At 32.3% G+C, this 10,235-nt stretch overlaps 1 protein-coding gene across 1 annotated transcript; it reads right to left on the bottom strand.

The window, feature by feature from the left end:
- Positions 1–3,579: 3,579 nt before the first annotated feature.
- LOC139499335 (uncharacterized) lies at positions 3,580–6,168 on the bottom strand. The gene is made up of 2 exons (XM_071288003.1): positions 6,108–6,168; positions 3,580–5,534 (listed from the first exon to the last, which is right to left on the bottom strand). Exons 1-2 carry the CDS (start codon positions 6,166–6,168, stop codon positions 3,580–3,582), a joined length of 2,016 nt encoding a protein of 671 aa, XP_071144104.1.
- Between the last annotated feature and the right edge of the window lie 4,067 nt (positions 6,169–10,235).

Genomic DNA, 10,235 nt, shown 5'->3' with positions numbered 1-10,235 from the left:
TACGAGTTTTGAACAGCGGTATACTACTGTTGCCTTTATTTACATCTGTGATAGTCAAGATTATGAGTCTTTCAATTATTTGTAGTGCAAGTGGTAAAAATGCAAGTATGGTAACCGTCAAATCTTCTTAAATCACAATTTAACAACAAATTGTAGGACTTAAAGAGTACCTTTAAAAATGATTTGACTTAACCTGCAATGACCCATCTTAATAGGTGGTTTTGTTATGCTCTTAACTCCAACAAAAATGATACGGTAATGACTTAAAAGCTATTGTACCTCATCTACATAAAGAACTTGATCTCTGCAATCAAAAATGGTGTTCATACAAAAGAAATCATAATAAGAAAATGACCCACTGTCTCTCTTAATAGCCTGCCGCTTCGCCAAAACCTTTGCTGAAATCAGTTGGGAATACACTTTCATTGACAATATTGAGAAAATATCCCCCTGTACATCAACAAAATAGGTAGAATCTTTTAAGATCATGCTAGAAAACAAAGCATCAACGGCGGAGCAGTTGTCCTCATCATCAAGTTTGGAATGTCGGGTTGACTGTAACATTGCTAAAAAAAAATATGGATATATTTCACAGGTATACGCGAAGAGTGTGGTCTTTCACCAGGTAAAATAACAGAAAAATCGTCACAAAAACTTACGGATAAAAGAAAGTATCAAAATGATTACAAGAATTCAGCAGTAAATAAACGGAGAATATTATTTCGAAAACAAATTTGAAAAAAAAGAAACATTGGCTATTAGGGAAGGTGACACGTACAAAAAGTCTTCTGATTTAGAACACCCAACCCTAATAGACATTGATTGTATATCTGATCCCGTTACAACCCCTACGTTGGAAACATTTGACGTCAATATTGATCAAATGTCAGTTGTTTACTTTGACTTTGAAACAACATCACTAGTTAATGATTGTAACATCATTCTAATTTCAGCTATTGAAAAGTCTTCAGACTTTACTCAGTACATAACTACATCGCAGTGTATAAGTAGACAGGCTTCATCGGTTACATGACTATCAGTATGGAACAACATAATTGTAAATTATGGTCAGCGGGTATATCAATTCATTCCAGAAAAAGCAATTCAAAGTTGTATATGCTGGCTAGAGAAATTCCCCTCTCAGATAGTTTTAGTTGAACACAATGGTCGTCGTTTTGATGCCATAAGACTATTAAGATCTCTGTCACAATATGATTTAAGCAAATCAATTTAAAAGAAAGTAATCGGCTTTAAGGATGCATTATTTTTTTCAGGAAAAAGTATCCCGATCTGAAGGGCCACAAACAGGAATTGTTGGCTGACAATTTATTATAAAAACAATACCGGGCACACAATGCTTCTGAGGATGTTAGAATATTAAAATATATTCTTAACCATGCACAACCATCAGAGTTAGAGATGTCAGAAAATTCTTTTAGTACATAATCCCTAATCAGAAATATTGTTTCTGTCAAACAGACAAACCAAATATATTCAACACTGCAAAGGCTTCTGGATAAAAAAAATCATAACAAAATGTATGGCAAAAAATAGCCGACAGTGGTCTTGATATGGCCCAGCTGATAGCAGAGTATCGTTGCGATGCTGTTTGTGGGATTCAGCGGCTTTTTTTCCTGGAATTTTTTTTTACAATGACCAAGAGTAACAGCATGCACGCGTATAGCTTCCGGAATCTGTAGTTGTCTGTCCAACGGATAGATGTAAATAAGAACAATGAGTTTAGCTTGTCAGTTTTCTCACATCACATGAAACGTCATTGAAACGTCAATTATGTAGTCTTCAATACCAGATGTATAAATAAAATCATCAACAATTTAATTACATATAATTATTTTTTCGGCTCAGTCTGTCATTTTAGTAAAAAGTAAGGTCATAATTCATTTTCCAAAATGTTCTAGTTCTGAATATGCATTTAACTTGCCACTGGTATGTCTTCAAACTACATGTCAATTATATAACGGTTGTCCTCACTAGTATCGTGGATCTCTAAGGGGACCTTACGGCCTTCAACAACAACACACATATTTGGCTTTACAAACCTCCAACAAGACAAATATTTAACACACACACACACACACACACATACATTTATGGAGAAGAATCTGATGTTAAGTGGGTTATGATGTTGTTGTCTCTCGTTCTCGGTTTTCATGTATATTAGACCGTTGGTTTTCCTGTTTGAATGGTTTTACATTTGTCATTTGTGTAGTCCTTTATAGCTTGTTGTTAGGTGTTAGGCAAGGCTCCGTGTTAATTAAAATTGAAAAAGGGAAAAGGGGAATATGCCAAAGAGACAACATAGAACAGACAACAGCAGAAAGTCACCAATAGGCCTTCAAAGACCGTACTTTGACCTATAACTGTTTACTTATATATTTTTACAGAATACTGCTAAAGTGTAACATTAAGGTCCGTCTTGTGAAAGGGTATTCGACTCATAGATAAATGTTTTTGCGTTTATATTCATGAACTTTCTGCCGCTAAAAGTTTATCAAAAACAAAGGAAAAAAACGAAAATAACCCAAAACTAAATAGTTAAGATGTAGATTCGTGTACAGATCACTCATTGTGATCACTTGCCTGTCAACAGAGATAAATTGAGATAGTCGCATCCGATCATGTCGGAAGAGGAAAACCAGTTTTTCTATACAAAGGTAGCTGGTTCTCTCTGGATACATTGTTTTTTTTTCTATGAGTCGAATACCTTTTCACAAGAGGGACCTAAAAGGGCTATTTTTTTATTTTGGTTAAACGCGATTCTTGAAGTTTTGATGACGTCATATCTCGAAAACAACATCGTTGACCCCTATTTTGTTTTCGCCGAAAATTTGTAGTAAGTATATATGATCTATCTAAATGCAAAATTTCAATGACTTATTATTAGTAGTATAAATAGTGTATTTCACCTTTAAGGATGCCATACTCCTATAAACGATCTGGTTTGTCAGAATGAATGAAATGTTTGACCATTTATTCCCGAGACATGTAGGTATGATCAAGTACAAAGAAGTATTCGAATATATCTCGTCATTTCATTTATATGGTGCATGATAAGTTAAACAAACATACTAAGTGAATACAAATCATTCAAGAAATTGTGTCATCTTCATTCTGTTCTTAAGATATTACATAATTTCATAGTTTATTTGCAGCATGAAAATCTTCATGTCATATATATGTACGAGGTACTTTTGTACAGGTTAGAACTATGAAATTTGTACACGACATATACACTTTATTTGCCGCATAAAACACTTACATATCAGGTACATATCAGGTTTTGTTTACACACAAAATTAGTGAATGAAAACATTTCCTGAAATTATTCTGTCTTTTGTTTTTAAGAGATTTTGTTACAATTTTTTTGCAGCATGAAAACCTTCATATTATAATTTATCGACATTGTATCAATACATTATTGTACCGTGATAAAATTTTAATTATAAAAGACTAACATCCATTCCATAGTGCAGTTATATAACACTTATATTAAGTTTGGCCTAAAAGGTAATAGTTAGGTTCAATAAGACATTAAAATTGCAGCCATACAACTTTGGTTTAGATGTGTAAAAGTCTTGACTTCCTTTTTTCTGCAGAGGTACATATAAAATTAGCACATTGCAAAGCGTCATCATAACAATGAAAAGCTGCGTCCTTATCGCCGAATATTTCACAACATACTCCATAAAGTGTATATGTATAAGAAAGTATATTAATTGGCATGTAACGTGGTAAAAATAATTGACGTAATTCCTGTTGTCTGTTGAAAGTATCACCAATATGATGATAGCATAGAAATCTTAGACAGTGAGCCATTATAATAGGTGACACCATGAAATATTCGTCTTCTACCTCCAGCTCTAGTTCTTTTGGTATTAGTGATGAGTGCCGTACGTACATTACTTCATCTACAACAGCTTTTGTCATCTTTGCATTCAATGACATTGATGAATGTACACGATGTCTGTAATTATTTATATCTGCTTCACTGTAGTAGTCTTCTCTTAATTGCACCATGTCGGGTAAATGTTTTGATAGAATGTATTCTGTAAGTCTGAGTGTTACATTGTACTGTTCTGTTACATAATAAAACGACGCGTATAACAACCAACCTGTCACAGCATCCCTCTGTAAACCGTCATGTAAATGTCTATGGTAACTTGTGCGTATGTTATAATTTGTATTTGCTGATGGTAATAGTTGTGCAGCTTGTTGACTGATGGTAGCATAATGAAACTTACAAACACCGATAACAAATGAAGACGATTCAGAATTTTGTATAGATTTAATATATTTTAGTAATTTATAATTTTTTGTAAGATTTGACATCATTCCCGAATCTTTCGTCCACTTGTAAATTCTGTAAAACAGGAAGTCTAACATTATTATTGTTTCACTATATGGTGGATAACAGCTTTTTTTGCAAGGATAAGAATGAAATAAATTCTGCATCAATCCACTGACACCACTATATTTTATACTACTGAGTACACAGAGTAGTGAGTTATTGTTATATTTATTGATCTTTCCTAAGAACATGTTGTGTTCAGGTATGAAATAGTTCGGACAGTAACAGTTGTTTACCCATGATATTAGCTTATTAATGCAGAGAGAAAAACAAATAAACAATTTAGGTAATTGAAATGTGTCAATATCAACTTCCTCTGAGACCCAGAATAAAGCCGTCTTCAAAAAGTAAGAACACAACAAATCTTTAACATCGTCGTTTGTGTTTACGATACGCTTTAATGTTAATTTAAGAAGACCATAACACAAGACTTGAGTAAAATTAAACGAATGTACAAGTTGTTTTTCTGCCACTGAGAAAGATATTCTCCATAATAAATTACAATTTGCCATAATCCTGGGTCCTATAGGTACTAATAAACAACCGTAATTTATTATCCTGTCAATTATTGCATTAGGGGGCCATTGCCGTCGATAACGCAATTTCCATGGCATAGCATGGTATGGCAAATATTTACTTCTTAGGCAGAATGCAATATCTACAGTTTGATCTGTATCTGATAAGCAGGGACCGTGTGTAGAAAAATCATTAAACTTGAGTATCTGCTTCATATGATTTATAAAGTTGGTCGTTGATAAATATTGACCTGTTTGTGTATTTACAATACATTCATTAGATACAAATTGATTTGCTCTTTTCCCTGCTGCTTTCAATTTGAGTCTAGTAAATCCAGGATGTTCAGTATCTGTCTCCATAAATACTTCAGTACGTTGTACCAGATGTTTTATATTTCTTTCAATCTGTGTTACGTTTACCACTTCATCGACAATCATTATATCTTCGTCACTTCCTGGTAAATCCAATCCTTCTGCTAAACTCCCACTTGATATTTTTGTTATATTTTTTTCATCAGCATTCAATATTTTATCATATAAGATAAACAGTATTTGTCTTTTACGTATGTCTACTTCAGTACCTATTGTTCTTATTAGGTGGTTAACCAAGCGGTTTTCTATAGAATCATTTTCAGTCCAAGACAGATACTCTATAAAATAAAATAAAAAGATATATAGATATACTTCTCCATAATTAAATCGTATAATGACATTCGTAATATATATATAGGAACATACCCCGAGATACGTTACATAATGGCAAAAATAGCATCTTACATCCAATCGAACAAAACTTTATTGTTGGAATTTTCGACCTTGGTGAATCATCGGCCTATTACTTAACATGAAGATGAAGAAATGTCATTCGGTAGTTTAGAGAAAAAATCACTGTGATACAATGTGAGTGTTATTTGAAATGGAAGCTATTCTACACAAAAAATATGTACTACTATTTGCATCATTCAATAAACATGTTTAAAGCAGTATAATGTATAATGTGGAGCAACTGTTTTGATCCAAATACTACCAAGGAGAGGTATTATATAGACGAAAATCTCGTTTTGAGTTTCCTTCCAAGTTAAAATTGTTTTTCAGATTAGTTTTCTAGATGAGTTTTTTTATTTGGACATGATAGATATAAGAAGATGTGGCATAAGTGCCAATGAGATAACTCTTAATTCAAGTCACAATTTGTAAAAGTAAACTATTATAGTTCAAGGTACGGTCTTCAACACGGAGCCTTGGCTTACATCGAGCAGGAACCTGTAAAGGACCCCAGCACATATAAGGGTTAAACCATTCAAACAAGAAAACCAACAGTCCAATCTATACAAAAAAACAGATCATGGCGTTGTCAAATTAAAAGAAGATGTTGTATACTTATAAATGAGACAACTATCCACCATTGATTAATTGGGGTTGATGTTTTGTAGCTATACACCGCAGACTGACTCATCAAATGAACAGAAAATATTACAAAAAGCAAGCGTTTGATGGCTTTGTCGTAATAATGTTAAGCGAAACAATCGATTGTTTGTATAGAAAAATAAACAAACAAACAATAAATAAATATGATGATATACAAAGACAAAAGACAACGCCTGAATTATATGGTACTGACTATGTGTGTCTATGACTTATGGTTCTAGATTAACACATGTTTTTCAAGGTTATTGCTTTATTTGTTCTACATAAAAAACCAACTCTATTTTGTGACAGAAATTAAAAAAAAAATTACCTTTATTGCAGTCTGTACAATTTTCTAAGTATTCCAGATATTCATTTGAAGCTTTGTCAGGATATCTTAGATTCATTATCCAGCTTTCGTGTGCTTTTCTTCTATTTAAACAATCTTTATACATTCGTTCAAACTGTCTGATTGTCAATCCGAAAACATCGTTTGAGATTACGATTCCTCCATCATCAGACTGGTAAACCAATGGCGTGTATTTCCGTTTCCCACGGTAAGGAAAACGTTTAACTCCATATTTCCTCCAGTATGTAATTTTTCTCATACTATACATATGCTCTTTGTTTTCATTTTCCTTGTTACTATGATTTGTGTCCATGACGAATCTAAAAGTAGAAATTATCAAAGATTTTAATTATAAACCAAATTGATTTTTAAAGATCAATTTTTCCGAAGTTTAACAACCCTGTTAATGCATTACCTAAAGCCGTTAGTCTATCGGCCTTAACTTTATATGGTGATGGTGACCTCAGCGTGTACACTGTATTGCGTTCAACATAGTGACAATCAGTTGAAAACCCGTAACCCAAAAACTTTTTATTCAGATCTTCCCATTGCACAACTGAGATCAATGATTTTGGTATAGTGTTACATCTTTCATCAGTCCGCCAGAATATTTTTTTTAGATGTCAACGAAAATTTATTAAATGTTTGATACTTTTGGTTGTGATGTTAGCTGTGTACACGCGGCTACACGTTGCCGCTAAAGAATTTGATACTGTATTTAATATTTCATTCTTAAAAATAAACAACAAAATCTAATCCCCAAAGAAATTCAAAACGGAAAGTCCCTTATAAAAAGGAAAAATCCAAAATAACGATTTAACTCCACGCAACCAATATCGATATGTCCATCTTCAAAATTAGTTTTTGAAGTTCTTAGACCAAAGAAAAATATCAGGTCAAGGTCAAAGGTAAAGATCAAATTACAAATTGTATTTTTTTCTGTCATTTTTAATGATATTTATAAAAAAACTAGCGAAAAATATTTGCCTTCTTGTAATAAAGATATGAAACATTTTGTTTGCAACAATTCAATGACATCTTATGAGTGTTATTAGACCTACATTTATTCAATATAAGGTTAATTGATTATTGCTCCAACTTGGTGCATGATAAGCAAGATATCAGCAGGCAGTGACCTTGAGTAAACCGGAAGTAGCTATTTTGCACTATTTTTTTTATTAAGAAAGTAACAATGTTTTAATTGTACATATATAAACCAATCATTTGATACCGGATGTGAATTTCACTTAGCTGAAAGTATATAGAACATGTAAAAACCATAAAATTTAGAATCTGTGTAACTGTATCTTTCAAGTGAGACTGGACATAACATTTTTTAAAACGGAAGTTGACAAATATTTTTTCTTATTTCAGTCAAAAATATATAGAAACATTCATTTATTGAATGAACAAGTTTTATTCGGTATTCAAGAGCTTGCAGCTCCTATTCAGACTTTGTAAAACGCTACCAGTGTCTGAGCAGAAAGTTGATGAACCAGGGGTATGTCAAAGAACGTCTCGTCCTTTTTCTAAAAAAAGGTCATCGGAAGATACTAATAACTTGTTGATAAATATTCCGTATCAACTTCACAAATAATACAAGATGTTCTTGAAGTATAGATTTTGCGTACTGATGTTGGTTATCATCTTAATAACGTGTTATAGTATTCTTTTATTTGTCTTTATTAGTATTACTTTTACTGTTAAGTCAGTTTTTGAGATATTCATTTGACGTGAATCTATGCTTATGTAAAACATCATACTTTGAACGGCAAAATTATTTCATTTATTAATATTACTTTTATTTATGGATCTTGACATACTTTGAATGACAAAACTATGTTATTCAATAATACTACTTTTTCTGTTAAAGTCATATGAAACGAGTAAGTGGTGAAAAATAATGTTTTCCTATTCTTGAACCAATGCATGTATATATCACAAACTAAGTCCTCTGTGCACGATTTTATCATTATTTACGCAAATATATCGTATAATCGTCATTTTTTTTTTCTCTCTGTCTGTTATGATTTAACAAATATGGCTGCTCATTAAATGCCGTGTTTTGAAGCCGAAGTTTACCGATTGTCACCTTATAGTCAATAAATAACAAAAAGCATGGGTATTAAGCACGTGTTTAACATGTACAATCAGATAATAGTTTATTTTAATGACAGATTCATGCGTATTGCGATCACCGGATTTTTACGAGGAGGGTCACGCTCAGGTCACTATGCATACGGAAAATATGTCGGCGAATTGCTTCCTGGAAGCAAGCAATTAAAAATAAGTAAACTTCTTCTAAATGTGGACAAATTAAAGAATTTTCCTCAGAAAAAAGTATATGTACAAAAGTTTTATAATGAAAACTATCCATTTTAGTTATAAAAAACAGATGCATATTTTTTTTTAATTTGAGGTTTCATATGACTTTAAGTCTGTTTTTTTTATGATATACATTTGACGTGAAACTGTACTTATGTATCCCGTCATACTTTGAACCACACCATTATTTTATTTATTATTATTACTGTTAAGTCTGTTTTTTTTGTTATATCTACTTTACTTGACTCTGCATTTATGTATGCCGTCATACTTTGAACGACAAAATTATTTTATGTCTATCTGTGCGAATTTCAAACGCGCAATTTTACACCAGTACTGAAAACCTTCCATCCTTTACGGGTAGACTTTATATAGATGAATAAAGTCGTATAAGATAAGCAAAATGAGTATGTTAAATTTGATGTATGCCTTTTTGTGCTTCTACGTTACATTTGTTGTTTTTACAGTGATTAAGATGAAAACACAAGATTGACTGCTGTACCCCTATTTTTGACATTTTAACTCTTTGAGTTTGTTTGTTTTGTTTATGCATCGTTGATAATGGAATGGAATTTGATGCGACTGTCATACAAGTGAGAGGTTTAGCTAGCTATATAAAACCAGGTTCAATCCACCATTTTCTACATTAGAAAATGCCTGTACCAAGTCAGGAATATGACAGTTGTTATCCGTTCGTTTGATGTGTTTGAACTTTTGATTGTTGTCATTTGATTTGGGACTTTCCTTTTTGAATTTTTCTCGGAGTTCTTTATTTTTTTTGTTTTTACTTTCTTTGCACGTACTGCATACAATACAGTTAATTAGGTGTACCTTTTTTGCAATTTATGTCTGCATTTGGAACAATGGTTTGGACGTTTTTAAATGTTATTTGCGGCCCGGTTTCCATAAATGCAGAAAGACCACATCTTGGGTCATTACATTTTGAAACATTGTATTGTATTCCATTTAGATCAAAGAATTTAGCCTTTGTTAAAACCTTTTTGAAGATTTAAGGGCTGTCTTTTTCTTTTCAGGATTTTTTTCTGTAGGAAAAGCCTTTTTAATTAGTTTCGTTTTTTGTAAACGGCAAATTTTCTTTGATGACTTTGAATATGTTAGGATTGTACGGGTTATGAGTGCCAACAAACAGAATATATTTGACGACATACCGTTTTTGCAATTTATGTCTGCATTTGGAACAATGGTTTTGGGCTATTTCATGACGTTATGGTTTAAATTTCATAGGGCCAAGAAGGAACCACTGAACAGA

Source organism: Mytilus edulis, chromosome 12, assembly GCF_963676685.1.
Source record: "Mytilus edulis chromosome 12, xbMytEdul2.2, whole genome shotgun sequence".
NCBI lineage: Eukaryota > Metazoa > Mollusca > Bivalvia > Mytilida > Mytilidae > Mytilus > Mytilus edulis.
The sequence above is the reverse complement of the archived record's forward strand: the minus strand, read 5'-3'. Positions and strand labels throughout refer to the sequence as shown.

Bases quoted from the DNA above. Each gene is read 5' to 3' on its own strand.
- LOC139499335 (XM_071288003.1), bottom strand. From the start codon at position 6,168: ATGTGCTGGGGTCCTTTACAGGTTCCTGCTCGATGTAAGCCAAGGCTC. The intron at 5,535-6,107 runs GTACCTTGAACT...TTTATTTTATAG, and splicing joins AAGGCTCCGTGTTGAAGACC to AGTATCTGTCTTGGACTGAA.